Source organism: Cyprinodon variegatus, unplaced genomic scaffold (genome assembly GCF_000732505.1).
Source record: "Cyprinodon variegatus isolate N-32 unplaced genomic scaffold, C_variegatus-1.0 Scaffold615, whole genome shotgun sequence".
In the NCBI taxonomy this organism is placed as follows: Eukaryota; Metazoa; Chordata; class Actinopteri; order Cyprinodontiformes; family Cyprinodontidae; genus Cyprinodon; species Cyprinodon variegatus.
The window spans coordinates 78,194-101,496 of NW_015151068.1; the positions used below are offsets into that span (position 1 = coordinate 78,194).

Below are 23,303 nucleotides of genomic sequence, written 5' to 3' on the forward strand. Positions count from 1 at the left end.
CTGATTTTTTTTATTAATCCAATTTAACATAAATATGTAAAAAAAAAAAAAAATTATTTGATAAATCTAAAGCCTTTTGTCAATTTGTTATTTTCTTTTTTAGATTTTTTGCTGTCATCTATTTGTAATATGAACATATAATAAAAAATCTTTGAGGGAAAGCAAATTAATGCTTGATATTGTATTTTGTTTTAAAGGTTTTTTTTTTTTGTCTGCAATAATATTGGATGAAACTTATTTTCGTACCCATAATATTAACAACATTCCTCTTTTCTTTTTTCTTTTTTTTTTTCAATAAACAATCTAAAACTTCAACACACCATAAAGTTCAATGAGAAGTTCAGACCGGAGCTGTTTTATACACAAAAAAAGTCCCAAACTTTTAACAGGACATCCTCACGGTCATTCTTGAGGATCTCTAGAGCTCCACAGCTCAGGTGAGGAATCTCTTCTCAGACATCTATTAGCTGGAAAACCAGAAAAACTGTTTTTTTTTGGAGGACTTTCAAGAAGGTGGCTGTGAAAAAAACACCATCTCCATTGAGAAACATGGAGGTGGAATTATCATGCTTTGGTGAAGGACAAGTAAGTCTTGCTAAATACTGGTAATAGATAACGTTGGAAATACTCAGCAAGATTTGATACTAAGCTTAACATTTAATTATGAGCAGGATAAACTGTAGCTACATGTAAAAGATGCAGCTATAGTGAAGTAAATTCCTCCGATAAAGGAGGTCACGTTTTCAGTTGCGTTTGTTTGTCTGCTATGAGTACTTAAAAAGCTATGATTGGGTTTTAATAATATTTCTACCAGTGGTGGTGCTCATGCTAAGGAACAATACATTACATTATGGTGAGGATCTGGATCCAGGAGTTTTTAAAGGATTTCTTATCCTTATTTGTAGGAACAAGCAGTTCCTCCCTAAACCAGAGGGTGGCAGCAGTGACTATTGACCGCTTCAGCATTGGGCTTAAAAAGTACAGAGGTGTAATACTGAAAACAAGAATAATAAAAACACAAGAAAGGAGAGCCATGCCTCAAGGGGATGGGTTAAATGCAGAGAATGAATTTCCTTCTGGGATTATTAAAGTATGTTTAAAAAAAAAAAGAAAAAAAAAAGATGAGAGCAGGAAAGACACCAGAGGCTGCAGACACACGCTGTGTTCCTTACTATAAGGATTTAAAGGGAATTTTAACCAGAGATGCACCTCATGCCAAGGCACAGTTTATTTATATTTGGTACCGTAATGATCCAGATAACGAGCTAGTTTTAGTTCTAGGTGTAAGTCAAAATTTGGGGCAAAATGTGCTACTTGGTGGAGGTCTTTGCTTTTTGATGGATTTTCTAGTTTAGATCTGTGAGAATAGTCCAGTCAAAGTCCACTAAAACTTTTTTTGGAAGAATCTGTGGAAGGACTTGGAAACTATTAATACCCCAACTAGATTTAGGTTTAAAGAAATCTTTTGATTGGTTCCATATCTTTTCTGTCAAAATACATCATATAAAGGGAGTTACGAGGCATACCTACTTCTGGCCATATTGAGTAAAAGTAAAAATTTGTACACAATTCCTCACAATAGTTGATTCTTTATGTAAAGAGATCTTTATAACATTTCCTCTACTTCATGTCTCCTCTTATAACACTACTTTTTTACTTTTTAAAAAAACTTTTTTACTGGTCAATTTAGATGGAACCCACCTGGTTCATTATAAAACTCTTACAAAGGTCGATTCTGGATCTTGTGACTGAAAACCGCAAAACAGCTGCAACTTAAAAAGCCGTCGCTAAAGTCTGACTAAATGTGTATTTGTTTGGTTGCTAGAGGGAATGCGTCGCTGTCACTCTCCTTCTTTTATGATGCCGTCTTTGCATAAAGATTAGAAACACATTATGACAGACGGTCTTGCTAAATTATATCACAGTCCTCAAGGTTAGAGATAACCAATGGTTGACGTACATCTGTTTCTCAGTGCATCAGAGCCTGCTGGCCATGTTTTAGCACGTCTCGGCTCCAGCTCATCTGATCCATCCACAGTTTGCATTAATTCTTATAAAAGCCTGTTAATCAACCTTTCATTTGAACATGCAGAACGTGATGAGAACCAAAGCTCTGTATCATAGAGCAAAGAGCAACGCGTACTAGAAATATATGAGGGACGGTTAGTTATCACTGCTGGCTGATTTAGACTGCTTTATAAATACATAAAGAAGCAACTCTTTATGTTAAATAGATATTCTGAAATTGATTTGCCAATTGATTGGTCCATTTTCTTTTTTTAGTGAGTTTCATTTAAAAGTCAATGACCTAAAAATGGTGGGTATTGTGAAAAAATAAAAATAGCCAAAAAAATGGGTGCTTCAGGTGTTATTGTTAGGGCTTAGACAGCCTACAGGAGACATGTTTCACTTTTCTTTAAAGGTATAGTGGAAAATTGTCAAATTTCTTTTTAAAGACTTGCTCTCTTCATTTAAAAAGAATAAAAATGCACATGTACATCCACTGTACCCGCTCCCAAGACTGAACATCTATGAAAGGCATGCGAGAGCATGAGCAGGCCCATTTCTCCTCATGCACGCTCTGTTTGCATCGCTCATACAAGCTTACTTTCCAAAAGAAGATTTGCTATTTTTTCAATATGTCGGACTCTCCATTGGTAAGTGAAAATAGGGACAAGAACGTAAGACAGCCTTACGTAAAAATATCACCAGAATGATTGACAATAAGGAGGACCACTTATTTTGATGATCCACCCGGAAAAAGAACATCCTCCACTAGGGCTGGGTATTTTCGCCAAAGTCTTGAATCGATTCGATTTTGATTCACACAGTTCTAAATCGATTCATTTCGATTCGATCTGTTTTTACAATAATGAAAGTGGTTCAACTGTGTTTCAAAACACTCATGTATTTTATTTTTTCATTTCATATTAAACACAAAGTGCAAACTTGTAAATCAGACAGTTTAAACTTGAGATGTGAGCAAAACTGTCTCAAAAGTGGAAACTTGTTTGTGAAAAGTGAAAAAGTGAAACCTCACACGAGCAAAAAGACGTGACACAGCAGACATGCATGAGCTGCATTATCTCCACTGCACAAACCATATTTGCAGCTTTGTCTGTAACAACCACAGGGTGTTTGCTGGTCAGCCCCCATGTGTTAATGTCTTCAATCAACCTATTGGCTTTATTTGCAGCTGTCTGGCTTGAAGTCATCTTAATTGCATCTTTCCTGCTCGTTTGAATGTGAACGTCACATGCGTCACTATAAAACAAATCGATCTCATTCCCTAAACATCGATTTTGCAAAAATGTAAAGGAATCGATTCAAAATTGATTAAATAGATTTTTTTTTACCCAGCCCTATCCTCCACTAAACCTTTTACAACTGGAATGAGTGCACATATATGCAAGGAGACATGTGATACTTCATGCCTACAGGCAGATTTAGATTTAAAATAATACAGATTTTTCTTTTTTTTATGGACATATGGGTCTACTGACTGGAAGAAAAATTCATGTTTTAGCCTCTCAGTTAGAGTCCTGATTTAAATTTGAAATGCAAACTGTGGAGAGACCAAAATGGTGAGCAGGTCTTTAACATCAAAGACTTGGACCTACTAAAAAATTCAAAAGCACTCCAGATGTTACACCAATCACTAATTTTCCAGTAGTAATTCCAAAGGGTATATATAATTCATGCCTTAAGTCTCTAGTTGAAATGTAATTTCAAAAAATATATTTTTATTTTTCCTTATACAATACCCTTTAAACCCTGTCTTATTATCTGATAAGGAGACATCTGCCTTGTCTCCTATAAGGAAAAACACTTTGTGGTTGAGTGAAAGCAATGTAAATGAAAGAAATGCAAAGAAGGTTGGTGCCCATGGTGCCCATATTAGAGAAAACATTCATGACGGCTGCAGCTGTAGCTGTGGCTACCATGTTCGGCATATATAACGTCTTAGGATTTAATGTTTCCAGGAAGAGGGTTGGCTCAGGAGGAAAATACTCAGTTCCTTTGCAAATTAGTGCAAAGGCCCAACCTCAAGGATAGAGAAAACAATGCAAGGCAGTAATATTTTACGATGCTCAACATTGAAATTCTCACTGGCAGTTTTCGCTGAATGAACTCTTAAAACCCTCTGATGATTTTATTGGCAATAATTGTGATATAACTTGTAATAACCCATTTTCATCTGTCCTTTGCTGATAATCCATGCTTTTTGACAGCTGCAGCAGATTGATCATAATAACCAGGTCAGGTGAAAAACATCTACTGCTCTACTTTGATTTTCGTGAAGGTTTTAAAAAGTGAATTAATGGTTCCTGGCCAAGTGAAAAAGATTGATTCAGTTAGTACCCCACATTAGTGTCTTCTTCAATATTCCTTTCCTTTACAGATCTGAACACTTTTATCTTGCAGCTTTCAAACCAATAATAAACAATCAGACTGAATCTTATTCCTTTGATGGGTTTGACAGTTTCTCATTTTCATTTCCGCTTTTTGAGCTTCTCTTTTAGAGCTTTGCTTACCCTTTGTGATAGATGCAGAGGCAGGGCAGCCTGGCGATGGTGTCTCCCTGCTCCAACTCTTCTAAACAGATTGCACATTCCCCAGAGTCTCTTGACAGGATGTCCTCTGCAAAATGCATACAAACTGAGTAAGCAAAGAGCTGCAAAACACTTCAAATCTCTGCATTTTTAAATCTTAATGTGTGGAAATAACTGCATTCTCAACATTGTAATGGTCTTTTACAACATGGTAATAAAGATAGAATAGGACATAAACGCTGCGTCCTAAGAAGTTGAACACATCTACCTGTAGGGGAAATATAATGGCCCTAAAAAGTGTACACACCTCTCTTAAAAGATGAGAAATACAGGTCACCTTTGACCCAATATCTTAATATTCCTGCTGGGAGATAAGGGTTTTTTTTTTTTTTTATTCGAGCATACATTCAACAAACAAAGGAATGACTTCATGAAAGGAACATTTACCGGTAGGACCAAAAGAGATCTGGGAACATGGGGTTTCCTCGCATTCTGAGAACCTTGCTGTTAAGTCTAGATGAGAGAAAAAATACTAAATGCGGCAATTCAAGCAAAATGTGTTTCAAGAAAAATGTTTGTACACTTTTGCAGTGGGTGTTAGCACCTTTATGGTTTAAAGACAATTACAATGTCGGCTTTCTATCACCTGAAGAACATTTCCAGGATTAAAGGACTGCGTTTATTTTTAGTCGAATTGATTACTGCAACGGTGTTTTCACAGGTCTGCCTAAAAAGTGGATCAGACAGCTGCAGCTGATCCAGAACGCTGCTGCCCATGTCCTCACTAAGACTAAGAAAGTAGAGCACATCACCCCTCCCTGTATCTCAGAGAATAGACTTTAAAATACTTCTGTTAGTTTATAAATCTCTGAATGGCTTAGCACCTAAATACATCGCAGACTTGCTATCAGTGTATCAACCCTCCAGACCACTCAGGTCTTCTGGCTCCAGCCTGCTCTGCATGCCTAGAACAAGAACTAAACATGGAGAAGCAGCATTTAGTTCCTATGCTCCACTTATCTGGAACAAACTTCCAGAAAACTGTAAAAGTGCGGAAAGCCTGAGTTCCTTTAAATCAAGACTAAAAACACATTTGTTTAGGAATGCCTTTGACTGTTCTAGTTAAACAGTTCAACTGAAACATCATTAGTTTAATTTTTTTATTTTCTTCAGTCTTCAGTTTCTGCATTTCTTATTTATGTATTTTTCCTACTTGCTTTGATTCTGTTTTATCTTCCTGTATTTTAATCATGTAAAGCGCTTCGCATTGTCTTTCTACTGAATTGTGCTATACAAATAAATTTGCCTTGCAAAATATTTTGTTCACTGGAATTGTAAAGGGTATTCTGTGACGATAAAAAGTTTTAAACCCCTTTGCAAAAATTATTTTTAAACCCAAGTCTACTTTAAAGGGGCGCTATGTGCAATAATTTTACCTGTTTTATGACAAGGACAACACCTATCAGCAATAAGACCTTTCACCAAGTAAAGGACGGAACAAATGCGCCCAAAATAACCAATCAGGATTGTGTTACATCCCAAACCAATAAGAATAACATGTTCTGTTCACCTAAACAGACAGACCGGATTAAAAGGACATCAAGCAAACAAACGGGGAAGGAAAGGTCTTTGTTAAAGATTGGAGCATCGATCCATTAGATATAAAGTGGATGACGACACAGAGAACACAATCCCTATAATGAAGCATGGAAGTGGCAGGGTCATGATGTGTGTTGTTTTTTTTTTTATTGTTGTTTGAGAATTTTATGGATGTTTTTGTTTTGTTCTGTTGAAAATAAATTTAAATACCCAAAAAGTTATTTTTAAAGAATTGAACATTAAATGCTGTGATATAAATAAACATAAATGTAGGTGGTTTGAATAAACTTCAGGTAACAAAACAAAGAAAGTTTTAAAGGAAGGTCAATACTTTTGCACCCTCTAGATCAGTGGTCACCAACCATTTCAAGGCTGAGGGCAACTTCATGACTATCAAATCATAGGAAGGGCTACCAATACTGACCTATGAACAAGAGGGGTCAGCGTTCACCTAAACTTCATCCAAATTAAACACATTTTTATTGTTAACTTTTAATTTCTAATTTTCCTTTAAACATTATAATTTTAAAATCTCTATAAATGCTAAAATGCCCTATATGATTACTATGATGAAATGCTCTATAAATGATGAAAAAGAAGAGTCACAGAATAAAATAAAATTTCAAACTTAGCCCACTGCTGAGTTGCTGTTTTCAGAAGGCGTTGAGGGCACCCCATGTGGTCCTTGAGGGCCCCTTGGTGCCCGCGGGCACCGCGTTGGCGACCCCTGCTCTAGATGCTAATATCAGATCCGTCTTAATAGGAAATGTGTTTAATAGGTAACATTTTCAATTACAGTTTTCTTTAATTGAAACTTTTGGATCTATTTTTATATTTAATGTAAATTATTTTTCATAAAAGTGAATGTGAATCTCTGAGTAGGAAAAGAGGGATTTTTAAAACTGCTTTCGGGTTTTGTTGGAATAAAACAAAAGGAAGGTTCAATCCAAAGCAGTTTTTACAGAGAAAGTCTGACATATAGGTGAAAAAAATATAGATTAGCAGTGGTGCAGGTCTTCCACATCTGCAAGGTTGTGATAATGTAATTGACGCTGTCTAGCTGATGCCCTGGATTTGCACATTTATCAGCAGCATGCAGGCTGTTGTTGGGTGTGTTCAGGGAAAACGCAAATTGCAAAGCCCTAAAAACAGAGGATTCCTCTCCTGTTGGCATTCATGCAACAGTGACGAGGTTGGAAAGAAGTTTGCGACTAGCATCATTTATGTTAACGTTTAGCTTCTGATGTTTTCCACAGATCTGCACATCTTTCCTGTGTGTCTGGCCCGTGCAGGTGCTCACAATGCTTTGATGTGCAGCTGCATCACACATTTGTATTTTTGGTTTTTTTATCTTTTCCTGTTGACGTTTCTCGTGGTTTGGCGAAATGTGAAGCGTATATTTTTGTCATTTCAATTGATAGGGTGTAGGTGAAATCCATTCTCAGAAAAAAGGTAATTTTCATCATTTAAAACATAAAGCTGCAAAAGAGCTTTTTTTATGTAATAAAATGAATATCCAGTTTGGGTGTTTCCAAATGTGTGGACCTTTACACAAATCAAAAGCCAGGTTTTCTGTGAGGACTTTTTCCATGTACTAAAATCAGAGTGCAAATAACATTCCACATATGCAGATGATGCTCTGCTTTGCCCATAAGAACCATGACCATCATTTAAAAAGTCTAGCCTGCAAATGCCTCAAGGTTGAAAACTAGCATCCATGCTAAATTTATCTTCAAAGTAAGCGATTTATTTGGCTCTGTGTCGACTATCATGCGGCCAATTAAAATTTGTGATAAATCTGATATGAGCTTTCGCAGAAATGCACCATGAAACCTTCTTCTCATCACATTGACCAAAAATAATGAGTTTCTCAGTATGAAACGTTAATTGGAAATATTCAGGTGCCACGTGTGCTTAAGTGGCAAAGCAGAACAGGCGTTTGAAGTCTCTATATATTATGTTTTTTAAAGCCTTCCAATTTTATATGATTAAATATTAATCTTTGCACTGTGGATTATTAATTTGTCACAAAATATGTTTTTTTTCCTATTGGTTTTTCCAATTCAAGAGAAATACACTTGCCTTTACTGGGACACTGGCTTTCCCTATGTGATGGCGCACGTTTCGCGACACCGTCAGAGCTGCTGCAGCAATTGTATAACGCCGTTTTAGGTAATTAGTCTCTTCCTTAAGATGGCTTAAAAAAGTAAGAGACCTTTTACAACTGAAAAACAGATTCTCATGACTTACCAAAAGTGGGCAAGTATTTTATTTTACCAGAACAGGAAGGGGCTGCTGCTTAGAGACCAAAATTAATTAGGATTACTAAGACATGCATGAACTAAGTGAAATACCACTTTTCTACATGAATGTGATAATATGGATGAAAGCTATAAAAGAGTTGATTTTGCAAGACTCTCGCTCTTTGACCCCGACGTTCCTCTAAAGGCGGAAGCACCGGCCGCTGGATGCTTCTCTAAATACTGGTCTATTTTTTTATGCGTGATATTATACCTTCACATCAATCTGGGATAGGACGCATCGTTCAGGCAGGAAGTCAGTTGCTAAAAAGCATCCAGAGGAGTTTCAAAGTTAAGCACTACATGTGCAGACTTAGGATTGCATTTTACTCTGAAACATCAAAAAAACATTAAGCCCTGAACACAGCAATCCGATTTTGCGTCCGATCAGACAGAAAATCGTGTTGGACGAGGTCTTGGCATTTAGCATTAATTGAAAGTCAATGGGGATGATGACACCCGGCGTGATTTTACGCAAAGGAGCTTATGTAGAACCCTGGGTCTATATTAGTCAGAGTAAGCAGCAATTCAGCGGCAATTTCAAGGGTCTGACAGGAAGAGAGATGCAGCTACAAAGTAAAAGACATGCACTTTGGGGGAAAATACAAAATAAAATCTGTTAATCGCATAGGAAAAGAGTCAGCTTTTTGAGATGCACCCTGCGTAAATAGTAAGCAGGTCAGACTCGTGCAAAAACAATCAATGAAACATTTTAACATATTTTACCCATGATAGGAATTCAGGAGGACAGAAACGGGATAAAGTAGTGATCCTCTCTGAGTCTCACAAAAACAACGAGGGACAGAAAAGCACAGTTTATCAATCAATCAGGAGGAGAAAAAACGGATAAAGTGAAATAGTGATTCCTTTTGAGCCTCACAAAAAACTAAATAATGAGGGGCAGACAGAGCAGCTAAGCGCAGTGTATCTCTCTCACCCCTATATGAAAAAAGAAAGAAAAACTTTTATAAACTTCACAGATTCCTCTCTGAGAATCACTTCTCCCTGCCTCAGTCAGCATAGAAACTGTCCCACGGTGTTCATTGCTGTTTTTTTCTTTAGACTTAGATCTCATTATGTTTTTAATATAGGCATATGAACATTCTCTGTTCTGGTTTTAGATGCTGCACAGACTCTTCAGGTGGGTCTTTGCTTTATAGAATGTACCAGGTTTTTTTTTTTTTGTTGCTTTGTCTCTCTTTGTAATCAATTTTGATAATCTCTCCAAGTCAAATGTGGGAAATTGTTTTAATTTGTATATAGCACAGAGACAGAAGTGAAAAAAATCTGTGCAGATCTGCCCCAGTACCTAGTCGGAGCCTCTTTATACATAGTCAGTGTGATATGAAAAAAAATTGTATAGGAGATTAAAAATTTGCACGCATCCGGTATGTTCAGGGCTTTACCTGCAGCTCCAGCACAGAATCACCGGTGAATCTTACTTCATAAGACACCATAGATGACGAAATGTTAATTTTGGAGGTGGAAAACACACCAATAAATATGAAACGACTCCTTTTAATGTTAGCACCAGAAAGGGAAAGGCTTGGGCTAAAATTGATGAATAATTTGGTATTTAAGGTGGGTAACATTATTTTGGTCACATATGAAATGCTGCATGTGCAGATTTACAGTCACAATAAACATTTATTGTTCTAGTCAAAGCCTACATGTATGTTACTATGACACGATGAATAAATCCCTGTTTGATCCGAGTACAACCACTCCGCTCTGAAATGCTCCCAGTGGAATAGGGTGCCGGGCAGAAATGCCCCGCGGTGCCTGCGTGTTAAGTGGAACCCGGGGTTTATTTGTTTATTCTCTTTAGACTAAAGGAGGACTTTTAAAAATACAGCAGATGTCAATTAAGTATTGAGTTATTTTATAGAAAACACTTTTGTATTTATTATGACCACTTGACGCTGAGTAATAATCCTTCATTTCAGAGCCTTAAATAGCTTCTATAATGCGGCAGCTGGTTTCTTTTCCTGCCACCATATTAATATTCTAACTATCAGCATCCTTCTGCATTTTATTAGTTCAGTAGAGTCACGGTTTGCTGCCTTCCCTTCTACTGGCTGTTATTGATGCATCTGTAAAAATATGAGAAATTATGGCAGAAAAACAATGTTGGATCTTCATGCTTCTGCTATTAGGAAGGAAGTATAGATCTGGGGTTGTTTTTATGGGCCTCTACCGAAGCTTGTAAGCCTTTTTTTACCCTGCCTCATCTACCTGGGTGTGACTGTATAAAGTAAAGGCCTTTAATTCCATTTTATGACAGTTACTGTCCTACAACTTTTACATGGATCCCTGCTACAACTCATAAATCAAATAATTGGCTCTTTATCAGGCCTCAAAAGGAGTTGGAATGATGCTGTTCAAGAAAACTAAAACATCCCATGATTGAAAATGCATTTGAACAATCACAATGATCTATTATTTTCTTTCTTTCTCCAATAAAAGCAAAGCCACCAAAGCTGCAGTTTCCTATACCACCTAGTGTTGCACCGATACCAATACCAGTATCGAGCGGGGCCCTGATCCAGTACTTAAAATGGGGGTAGTGGTATCGGCGAGTATGGACAAATACAGCATGGATACCATTTTGAGAGCCAAAAGTTTATTCAACTATTGTCACCAATTTCAGGTAGGCAATAAAAAGTTCTACTGGATTCATTTTGTATTAGTCTTTTTCCTTTTCCTTTTTCCAAACAGATGGTATCGGTATCAGCAGATACTGCACAGTCAGGTATCGGGTACTAGTATCGGGGCCAAAAAATAGCATCGGCGTAACTCCAATAACAAAGTTTCTTTCTCTTTAAAGACAACATTTTATATTATCATAACATAGGAAGATTCAAAATAAAATAATAAAAAATCTTACTGTTGTAGGTAAGGCGTGTTTTACTGAAACACACAAGTAGGTGCTTCTCTATCTCATCCGCTGCCATAAACTTGGAGCAAACAGGACAGTGGAACCCTGGAAGTACAAAAACAAAAACACAAACAGCATTAGGACTCATATTTAACTTGAACATGCTTTATTTTTCCCAGTAGGTTAATGAATATGATTGTAAACTAAAGTTAAACATTGCCTTCGAGTCATAATAGATGGTCATGGTTTGGTTTCCAGAGGAAGCTTCTGACCGAAGATACTCTGATATCCTGATGAAGTGAGCACTGAGAGTTGTAGCGATGTCACAGCATGAAGTAAAGTAGGACTGTTAGCATGTACTGGATCTATTGTATGTCTGGGACAATACAGAACGATAGCTTTGTAAACAAGATATATTGTGGCTGTTCATCTAGGGAAGCCGTGTTTTTAATGGTTGGTTTCTAGCCAGGATTGTGCTGTATTCAACTCCATCCATTGGTTCCCTCACCATCACACTGCCATCACCATGTTTCACTGAGATAATGTATCCAGTGCGATGGTCAGTGATTTTTGCACAGCGGCCTAGCAGTTCCATTTTGGTCTCAAGTGACCAAAACAAGTGTTCTTTTGTGTGTTTTTACAAAATCTGAGGAAAAGATTAATTGCATTTTCTAGAGGACAGGTATTCACTACCAAGGTAAGCTTCAAATACAATAGGTTGAACTGGATTTTATTTAAGTATCATCTTTACAATTACATCATGTGTTGTCCTGTAACTAAAAATACAAATACAATAAAAGGTTTTACTTTTAACATTATGAATTGTTCCCAGTCCATTAAAAGAGCTGCTAAAGTTGAGATGAACTGGCTAGGCCGGCTATACCCCAAACAAGCACTTTGCCTACTCAAATGTAATTTGCCAAAAGGCAAAGGCAGAGGCCTTCTCTGCAGTCAGCTCCCACCCCCACTGAACATCCAATCAGAGTCAAGTATGCAAACAAGCCAAAGAAGAGCCTGTGGTCTGTTGTCGGACCTCTGTCTCAAACTTGGGCAGATTAGAGCTCAAGCGTTAAAATTTTAAGGAAGCAGTGAAGCTCAGTTAACCTCCCAACAATATTTTATCAATAATTAACAACAGAAGAGAAAGGTAAATATAGCATCTATTTGTTCTGACGACTAGGGAATGCTATCCTGTTCTTATCCAAGTGTGAGCCTGTCGAGTGTTTCTCAATCACTAAAGCCGAAACCCAAGCCTTGTCCCACCCTCCTCCTTTACTCAGCCTGGAGGGGAAATTGCAGAAGCTGCCGCCACACCCCTAGACAGGTAATGTCAGATTTATGGAATCTCAAGTGTTGCTTGGTGCAAAATTAACCACAATGATGTTGCTGTTGAGAACATTATGTGGCTGGAGGAGATTTGGGCATACCTCCTGCTAAACAGTGCATGCTTTCTTTTTTTATATTAATGCATAGTTGCATTACATATAGAATACAACTTTTGCACTTATGAAAACTGAGATTTCAAAGCCTTGTCCAGCTGTTTTCCTATGTTGTCAAATTTAATGGAAAGAGAGACAAAGAAGGAGATTCAATTATTGTCACGTAAAACTCGGAAGCAAAAAGAAAGCATGACCACAATGATTTTGGTGTAGAAGTTCAAGTAGCTCTTGGGTGTTAAAAACAGAAACATATGTGCAGTATTTTATGCTCGCAGCATCCATTCAAGTGCAAGAAAAGTCACCTTTGGTCAAGGATTTTACACCTGCCTTCTGTCTCCAAACTGTTCTTTTCTGTCCAGTCGTCTCAGATCACCCACACACACACGAGCCCAAAGACTGTCACAGGGAAGATACTGCACTTTCACATCCCTTCAGTAACCAAGGTTGTTGAGTGGCTCAGGTTATCTGAAATACCTCTATAGTTATGCTGCTTTAGGCTTAGACTGCTGGAGGACATATGGACCAATCTTCCTCAAATCCAAACCACTGCATTTTCCTCCTAAAGTTACAGATCATAATACCATAATATAGTATAAATTGGCATTTATACTTCAACAATACATAGTATTAATGGTACTAATATCTCTCGATAATACCATACATCCATTTTCTCCCTCTTAGTCCTTGTCAGGGTCAAGCAGGAGTCGGTGCCTATCTCCGGCAGTCTATGGGCGAGAGGTGGGCTACACCCTGGACAGGTCACCAGTCTGTCGCAGGGCAACACATTTACACAGAACCATGCACTCACACACCTAAGGTAAATTTAGAGAAGCCAATTAACCTAACAGTCATAATTTTGGACTCTGGGAGGAAGCCGGAGTACCCGCAGAGAACCTACACATGCACAGAGAGAACATGCAAACTCCATGCAGAAAGACCCCGGGCCGGGAATGGAACCCAGAACCTTCTTGCTGCAAGGCAGCAGTGCAATAGACAGGTCCAAACCTTAGAGTAATCTATGCCGTGTTCTTAGAGAAACATTAGATTGATTATTATACACCAGACAACATTGATTTGATTCGTTTTCATATGCAGCATAATGCCAAGAGACGACAGGCTACTAAAAACATAATTATAACATTGTTTTTTATTTCATCAACACATTTTTGCTGTGTTTGCCAACACCTGCTGTCAAATATGTCTGTGCATGTTCTGACCAGAACTAGATCCAGTTGGAACTGCAGAACTCCTAACATTAACTGCATTTACGATCGACAAATATCATTTCAAAGTGGCACTTATAAAAACCCATCACCTTCCCTGACTGATGATTTAATGTTTGAAAACGATTAAGTTACTTCTAAATGGGATTTTGTTTTTATTTCAAGCCACACAGGGACAACTATTTAGATACAAATTTCACATGAGTACTTCCTACAAAACAAAACCCCAAAGCTGTTCTCTCCATGCCAACATTTTCAGAAAACGTTTCACAGCTCTGAAGAGAAGATTGCAGCTGCAATGGGGCAATGTTTTATATGGTTAAAATTTCAATTTTTCTTTTTTTTAAATATGTTTTTTTTTTGTCACATTGGTATTTAACCAATTGGTTCTAACACTTTCCGCTGACTCTATTAGTCCTGCCTATATGAGGATACCCCCCCCTGCACATTTCTGCCTGCCTTCTTGCATACGGGTGCGCAATACAAGCCCTGTGAACTGGCCTCCTTTAAAACATGATAAAAGCTTAAAACCTCCAAAGAAAGATAAAGAAGTGCAGCTTTTGTAAATAGCACTGTGCCTGGAGTCTACACCGTGCTTATGTCATGTGTTTATGAAGGACTCTAAAAACAGCGTGGGGCCTGGAGAGTCACATGGCTCCCATGGTGCAAAGGTTACAGATGAGGTTATCAGTGATTAGACTTCCTCATTACCTCTACCAGTAACTTCAAAGAAGGAGGGGGGGTGTTTCAGTTGGGCTTTTTATGGATCCTTTTTCTAAAACTGCAGCACTGTTTCCTCTTTCAGCCCCATGACCGTTACGTTTCTGTCGGTTCGACTCCGGCTTTTGTTGCGCTCGGATCTGGTGACTCCATCTCGTTCTGAAGAAAACAGCTAGACTTGCAGATTCAGGAAGTTTGTGAGCGTCCTTTGTGTTTCAGCTGCGTTTGTGTCTGTCCATGTCAGGCAATGTGTAACCAGCAGGAAGCGCTTATCTGTTGACCTACATAGTGCACTCTTCCCTGTCAGAGCAAGGAAAAAAAAAAAAAAGTTGGCCTGTTTTGCACAACGTAAGAGAAGCAGAAGAAGGAAGACAAAAGGGCAAAGCAGCGCAGCAGCAGCACAGCCACCTGTGGCTTCGATAAAGAGGCTAAACAAAGCGCTCAGCCGTCATACAGCTATTAAACGTATCCAGGTATCCAGTGTCAAATGGAAAAATACTGAGCAGCTCTGACTGCATCAGTAACATCTAATGATCGTGAGCAGAGGTGACGAGACCGAACACGATTTGTTCATGAGAGCAGCAGCTTTTAGAAACTCTGTTAGGGCGAACTCCTAGACGTTCCTAATTTAAAGAAAAGCAGAGGTTCCTTTTTTTTTTTTTTTTTTGACAAAGGCATATTTCATATTTTGCTGATTTCAAAGAAACTTTTCCAGACTGTGCTTAGTTACCAGAATGAAAATAGGTTCCTGTTTCCTTTGAAAAAAGAAACAGCTCTGTGCCTTCAGCTAAACTTATTGACTGGTTGGACCTGAATCCACTTTCAGGTAAAGGCTGTTGGATGTTTGAGGCCCTGATTACTGTGAAATTAATAAGAAAGCAAAAAAAAACAGATGATAAATAATAGACGAATAATTTATGATTTACTTTAAAGTTATAGTGGAGGATTATATTTTTCCGGGTGGATCATCAAACTAAGTGGTTGTCCTAGTAACTTTTAAAAAGAGCGTGCACGATGAGAAATAGGCTCCTGTACGCTCTTGCACGCGTTTAATAGGCGTTCCCTCTAAGGAGCGGGTACAGGGTTGAGCATGTGTGTACATTTTTTTTTACATGGAGAGGGCGGCTCTTTTCAAAGATATGCAAACATCCTCCACTATACCTTTAATTCTTTTCATCTTTAAGAATTTTAAACATTTATTTACTTTGCTTTCATAAATAACTTCCATATTTAATGAGGAGGTAACCTTAAAATATCAGTAAGGCAATAGATGTCGTTAAATAGTAATTACATGAGGTTGACGTAACACTAAAAAAACAGCCAATCAGATTGGAGATGTTTCCTATTTTACAGAAGAAGAAGAACTTATATGTTAACATAGTGATTGTGTGTTGGAAAATAGGGGAATAAAAATGATTTGGTATAAGCAATCATGTTGAGTTTATCATTAGTTATTACTCTTTGCTCTCTCTCTTAAAAATGGAAATGGTGCTATAAAACTATACCTCGATATTTATCCAACCATTTAAAAAAAAAAGTTTTATCTCGATCCAATATTACCAAAAATAAAGTGCCTGATTTTTTTATTTGTGGGGACTTTTTCATTGTCTATGTGTCAATAAGACAGGACAACTCAAGAAATATTTCCTTTCTTATTTCAAAATAAAAGTCCCAAACACTGATACAAAATGGTGCCAAGTTTAAAACTGTCGTCCACAACCCAAAATAAAAGCGTACACCAACTTCTCTAGTTATATGCTCAAAAACCCACCTGACCCAGAATTCACTTTGACAAGAAAAATCCCTCAGCTTTATTATCGCAAGGTTTCATGCTGTGACATCACTTTACGTTAAATTAATAACCTTTTAGTGGTTATAAGTGGTTATAAATCCTGTTAAAGAGATGCTTGAGTAACCTGACTTTATAGAGAAATGACGGAACACATTGCTGCCCCTTCACCTGTTGCTGCGCACTGCCAGCTCAACTGGCTGAAAGAAATGTACTATTGTTATTCATTTCTTTAACTTTTAATCTTAAAAACTAAAGCTGATGAACTACAATCTGTCTGACAACAACAGCAGTGATCATACTTTTGTCTTTGCTTTACAGTTGGTGAAAGTTTGTGATTTTTACCTGGATAATCCCATGCCTGGAGGGTAAAGTAACATAATCTGATATAATAAGTCAAGCATGAAGGCATCACCTGTCAGTATGAAACCAGGAAGTAAACCAGTTCTGCCTTTATGGGTAAACAATTGAGGTATATTTGCTAAAAGAAGTGAAAAGGGGTCAAATAAATCACATAATCTACCTTAGATGATGCAAATATATATTCAGAACCCCCATCTCAGGTCCTCCAGGTGTTGTTGTTTTGGTTGTGTAATCTGTGCTTCAGGATCTTACCTCCCAGTAAGCGAGGAGACAGGTGAGACGGTAAGGAGCCAATAAACAGCCTGTGCGCCTCTGGGGACAGCTGGCCATCATCTCCATCTGGGCTATCCAGACCCTGATTGTTTGACCCTGACCTTCCACCGGTGGGGATCCTCAGCCCGGAGTCGGTGGGCCCTCCACCCGTGTACCGGATCCTCGGGCCATCGGGTCCATTTGTGTACCTAAACCCCGTGATACCTTCCGCCACAGCCGTGTTCCGAGAAGGGAGATCTGAGCTGGAATAAGCGCGAGTTCTGCCGTCAAACCCGGGGCTGCTCTGCTTGGCCCCCATGTTGTCTCTTTTGTTGTTGTTGTTTTGCGCTGGAAAGTTTGGGTTCTTTCAACCACGTCGCATGATCACAGTGATCTCTGAAGAGCTGACACTAACAAAGGAAACACAGACACGCTGAAGCAGGGCGAGACCGATCCAACCGATCCAACATCTCACAGTTTAACGGTGCGCTCTGTGCGTAAAGTGCGCACTCTGAGCGCACTAACTTGATATTCAATTGTTCTGTTTTCCTCCTACTAAGCGGAGCCCTTCCCCTTTTTGCAACAAAGAAGACATGAAGAGGAAAACGCTTCTTTCTTTCTTTCTTCTGAACCCCACTCCCTCCACAGCAGCCCAACACGGACACGCAAATGTTTGCGTGAAGCTCGTCTGGCCCAAGTTTGTTTTTGAGCTTTACTGCGGCCGCGAGGAAGGAAAAATAAAAGCAGGGATTGCCCTCCCCCTCCTCCTGCAGCGGAGCGCTTGGATCAAACTCACTCTTGCGAACCACTTAAACAAGCCCCGCCCTTTCAAAATAAAAGCATAAGCTTAAAGATGATTGAAACTAAAGGTTAACTTATTAACTCTTTCAATGCTCTATCAAATTAACTAAATGCTTTGTTCCAACTGGATGGAAAGCATCTCTTAAATGCATTTTTTTAATCAGACCACATCACTTCAGATAGATAAAGTTTTAGATAACTAGGCTATAATCAAATCCAAACCACTGCACTGTAACCCCTTTTTTGGTTTTACAAAGTTTTAAATGTTGCAGCTTTTCTCTCGAGATCCTCCTTCATCTTCTGCTGATCTCCAACAGCTTCCTCTGATTCCTTAATCAAGTTTTTCTTACTGATCTTCCTCAGAGGTGTGGAATGTGGGATTTTCTCCCACCTGAAATGTGGATCTCTGCAGTCCCTCCAGAATTATTAAGGCCTTTGTTTGCTTTTTCACTGGTCAACTCTCTCCTTGCTTGACTTAAAGCGTCTCTGTAGGTTTGCAATTGCGCCAAACCCCTTTTATGCAATATGCCATGTTTAAAACTGTAAATTATGTTTTCTGACTTAACCCTGATTTAAGCATCTCCGCATCCCTGACCTTTCTGCCAGATGGCTCTCTCTTCATGATATTTGTTCATTAATTTTGTCTTATAAAGCCCTTTGATCCAAAGAGAACAACTGCAGTTAATCTCAGATAAAGTTAAACACAGCTGGATTCTCTCACTATTTGCACTGCATGATATTTAGGCAATCATGTGAAATGGAATTGAATTTTATTTTTATTTTATCATCTGCTTCCTAAAGCTGGTTCTCATTGTATTTTAATCTTTCCTTCACTCATTTAGGATTGAATTCAATTTTTTTATAAAGTGTTTAACACATCAGATTAATAAAGATTAGCTGCTACTTAAGCTGCTGTTTGCAGGCATGTCAACCTTATGCCTGCAAATGTTTCAGAAAAGGCATGGTGAAGTGCTGAACTTTACTAGATAGAATTATAAATGGTGTTCTTGTTCTCTTAAATAAAGCATCTTGCACATAAAAAAATATCTGAAAGCATTTAAGGTTACTTTAATAAAATAACAGATGCTTATCCTGTTAGGAGAAATTTGAACTTGAGTAAAATCATTGTCCATTAATGTGAACTTCAGATGAATAGCCTTTCAGCTTTTATTTTGAAGGGTAAGCCTTACATCCGGTTATTGCTGTACCTTGTCACAGCTTTGGAAGGCTGCAGGTCAGGTGCCTCCTGACGTCAGCTCCAGTAACCCTAGCAGGCTGTTAGCAGAGCAGCAGGTCGAGGGTCCTCAACTGAAACCTGGAAAAGGAAAATCTCTGGTTCCAAAAACCAAACACTGGCAAAGACTTTTAGTTCACGCCATTTATTGACCGATGTCACACATGTCAGAGGACAAACAGAGGATACACTGCATGAAAAAAACAAAGAACAGACAGGCAAATTATATTAAAACAAAATAACAAAACATTTACAAGCCAAAGTAACTTGGCAGAGGAGCAGTTCGTGCTTTATCTTGACCTAGTTGTAGAAAGCAATAGGAAGCCTTGCAGTGCATTGGGTGGGATTCAAATGGAAGGTTTAACTGTGGAGGGCCAGAGGCAGCAGAGAAAAACAGAGAAACAAAACAGGAGTTTTCATGCATCTTAGCTACAGAAATGATGTGATGAAAGAGCATGTTTGCACATTGTTGATGCATTAGATATACAGCATTTTCCCTCTAGCAGCCAGTGTAGAAACATTTAATCGACCCAGGTCGGACTTAAGAAGCAAATTATTAAGCTCAGGGACCTTTAAGACCTTTGCTTCACGAAAGCTTATTTTTTTCTTTCAGGAATGTGTGATTTATGAACTGTATTTTTTTAAGTTTAAGCCCATATTATAAAATCATCAATTCTTTGCTCCTTACATACAGGATGTTGTGTATCTAATACATGTGGGTAGGGCAGCAAACTACCTCTAACCCAGGAGCCAGATTGAAGACAGATAAAAATCACATTTTTTTTGGCCTCTAGGTAAACAGGGAGGTCAACAGCATCCAGTTCCCCATTCCTCCCATGTACTCCAAGGGTGGCGAAGGTGTCCTTTGCTAACATATGACTAAGACAAACCCTTAAATGAGACAATAGATTCAAAACCTTTCATGAAAAGAGGGATTTTGGCAAATTTTTACAAAGGTATCTCCTCAGGTGTTGCCAAGGAAGAGCAGCACGCCTCGGACCGGAAGGAAGACTACAACATTCAAGAGGCGGGGTGTCACATGGTGATGAGACACCCAAATAAGGAAGGATTAAAGCTGCAGCACGGGCTATTATTGTGACGGTCATAAGATAGCAACAGCGGTTCAATGATCCTCATGGGGGTGGGTTTTAACTAATGCTCGATGCACAGCTTTACGAACATTAACAAACACTTTTAAATGATCCATGCCTCTAAAAAAAAAAAAAAAAAACTTCAGAGTTTCTAGACCACACAGTTGGTTGCACTGAGGGAATCACTATAACCGATATAACTGCAGTATGTTAGACGTTGCTCGGGTGAATTTGTGCCACAACTAACTTCCCCCTTCTCTTTCCTGCACCTGCTTGACTTTTACTTTCAGCTGCTCCGTGTTGCCCCAAACTGTCACTTTACATTTTTTCGTTGTTTACGTGTGCATCACTTATGTCAGACGGGCAGAAAAAAGTAACCATCTGTCACATTCATCACCACGGGGAGGACGTTTGCATATTGCCGTAACATTCTGTTGTTTTTCTGCATATCCGATGTAATATTGCTGTGCTGTCGAACTTTAACTCACTGGAAGGTGAATGATTATGACGCCTGTTATGGCCTTAAATATCACTACAGCTCACCTAGCTCTGAAGTATCAGTAGAGCATGTTTGTATTTGTGTGTACCTGTCTAGATCACCTATTTTCTGATATATTCTAGAGAATTTTTAAGACCTTGTTAGGGATAAAAACCAGTTCTAACATGGTGGACACTGTTTTAGGGGTTAGGCTTAGTGTTATGGTTCAGTTAAGCTGTGGTTAAGCTTAGCTTTAAGAGTATACTGGTAATGGTTTGGGTTGGTGATGTTGGCGAGGCGTATATGGAATTACTAGAACAAACAAAAAATCCTAATATATTTAGAAATACAATCTTTTATGTGTTTCTCTGATAAAAGGAAGGGGAAGGTCAACAAAGTGCACTCTTTGGAAAGCAAAGCCACTGAAACATTCAAGAACAAGGTGGTGATATTTCAGCATGTCTACTATAGGTTTGCAAGAGTGTGTGCTGTTAGGTGAGCTAAGGTATCAAGGCCCAAGTCTTCTGGAGCAGGTTTTTGGGGCGTCCTCTGCTTGGATCATCACTGCTGGCTGACCCCCATCTGCTGGTGGTCGGGCCCAGGCTCCCCCTCCATGTCAGCGTGGTAGTGCTCAAAGCTGTCATCTTCAATGTCTGGAAGACCTAGCAGCTGGAACAGAATAAAAAAATCCATTTACTGTCCCACAATGGGGAAACTGGGGTATTACAGCAGCAAAAGATTATAGCAACGGGTCACACAAATGTGGACCTTAAAAAGTGTACAAAAATAACAGAATAAGGGGCAGTTAAAAAACAAAAGCTAACAAACAAAGAGGGGAACATATTATTGGTATCAGACTTGTGTTTTTAACAAACTGTGAAAGCCAAAATATAATTACCTTCAAAACCCCAAAAGGTGACAATTAATCCTATTGTTAAAACCACAATTTAAACTATTCCTCATTACAGTTTTAGTGTTTGTCATCCACAGCATTAGTTTTTGACCTTTCAAAGTAAAAGCAGATTTCCACAAGTTTGTTGACCGAATCATGTAAGCTACACTATAAAAACGATATTAAAATGAGTAAAAAAAAAAATGTGTATTTACCTTAAATTTGGATGGAATAAGTATTATTATATAAGTATGTTTAGCTTTAAAATACGATTATTTTGAGTGCATATGCTTGAAATAAGAGAGATTAGAGACTGCAGTTTTTTTTAATGTAAATTGTCTTATTCCATCGTCAAAGTGCCTTACTTGCCTGCTCAATTAAAGAAAAAATTAACAGAATTTAAGAAAATGACTAAATTACTAACTTAGATTAAAAAAATGTGCAGTGTAGGACTTGGCAGTGTGCAGCAGCATGCAGGAGAGTGGCAGAACTATATTTCACAAAATGCTGGAGAAAACTCAGGTTACTCTGGCACCTTCTCAAATGATTTTAAAGCTTAGCAAATGTATTATAAACAACTTTAACAATATTGTAATTTAAACATTTCCAAATTATTTCTTACCCTGATAAAGGAAAACGGCCCTTCCTTAAATGCTTTAAGTGTAATAATTAGAGAATTTCAATTCTTAATATTCAAATTATTTTATTCTTAATGTTAACTTGGCTAAATAAATCCTCAGATTTATCTTAAAACAATTTTTTTGTGCATCTGAGATTGTTTTTTATTTAACAAATGAAACCCTTAATGTATTTCAACAAGAAGACTGATGTTTAATTTGGCGAGTCGTTATTCTTATTTATCCTGGCCTAGCATCTCTACGGTTCCACTCTACGAATTCTGGGAAGAAATTATAACAGAAAATCTTTATCTTGATCTTAATGCAGAAATGGATGAGTTCCTGGTAGAATATCATCTGTAATTCATTCCAGATAGAGTAAAATAATCTGAAGCTAGCTGCAACAACATAAAAGAAAAGCTAAGACATGATCACCCAATGGGACCTAAAATGTTTTTAAAGAGATTTTAAATGCTTTAACCCCGAACAGCTGACACAAAGGACTGACAGCATTGCTGTTTCAGCTAAATCATCCCATACGATGGGCTTCATTCATTGCCCCTACACACATATTGTCCGCTTCTTGCAATGCTAATTTAATTCCAAACCATCAGATCGTTTATCTGCCAGTTGCTCCTTTACTAAGTTATATTTGTTATACATTTGTGCATTTTATGGAGAGTTTGTACTCTGTGTATTGAAAAGGCGTCTCCTAATTCTGCAGAAAAAAGTATATTAGTGTATGTTTGCTATTCGGTGTATCAAACCAAAACCCTGTTTATGTAAACATCACCTTAACCTTAAACCTAATGTTCTTCTTGAACTTGTTGGTAAAATCGTTGGCACCTTTTTTTTCTTTAACCAGCTGATTTATTTTGACTTTCATTACAGTCTGGTATGTTTTCAGGCTTAATAGTATCTTAAATATTCAACAAGTTTAAAATGATCTTATGTTTCAAGTCAGTTTTAAATATAGGAAAGGATTAATGGATGAAGATATAATACTTTCAAAGGTATTTTGTTTAACGCTCACTCTGCATTTTAAAAGTGCAAGAAAAAACAACTTTAATCCTT

At 38.0% G+C, this 23,303-nt stretch overlaps 2 protein-coding genes across 2 annotated transcripts in view; both read right to left on the minus strand.

The window, feature by feature from the left end:
• The window catches only part of LOC107096332 (E3 ubiquitin-protein ligase ZNRF2-like), a 22,880-nt gene extending 4,991 nt beyond the window's left edge, over nt 1-17,889 (minus strand). The window contains exons 1-3 of the mRNA XM_015392941.1: nt 17,117-17,889; nt 11,340-11,435; nt 4,536-4,641 (exon numbers count right to left, since the gene is read on the minus strand). Of these exons, the coding sequence (XP_015248427.1) occupies nt 4,536-4,641; nt 11,340-11,435; nt 17,117-17,435 (521 nt within the window). The 5' untranslated portion in view covers nt 17,436-17,889. The remainder of the gene's footprint in view (nt 1-4,535; nt 4,642-11,339; nt 11,436-17,116) is intronic.
• Nucleotides 17,890-19,291: 1,402 nt separating this feature from the next.
• mturn (maturin, neural progenitor differentiation regulator homolog (Xenopus)) overlaps nt 19,292-23,303 on the minus strand; it is a 9,711-nt gene continuing 5,699 nt past the window's right edge. Inside the window, exon 3 of the mRNA XM_015392940.1 lies at nt 19,292-21,389. Within this exon, the coding sequence (XP_015248426.1) occupies nt 21,282-21,389 (108 nt within the window). The 3' untranslated portion in view covers nt 19,292-21,281. The remainder of the gene's footprint in view (nt 21,390-23,303) is intronic.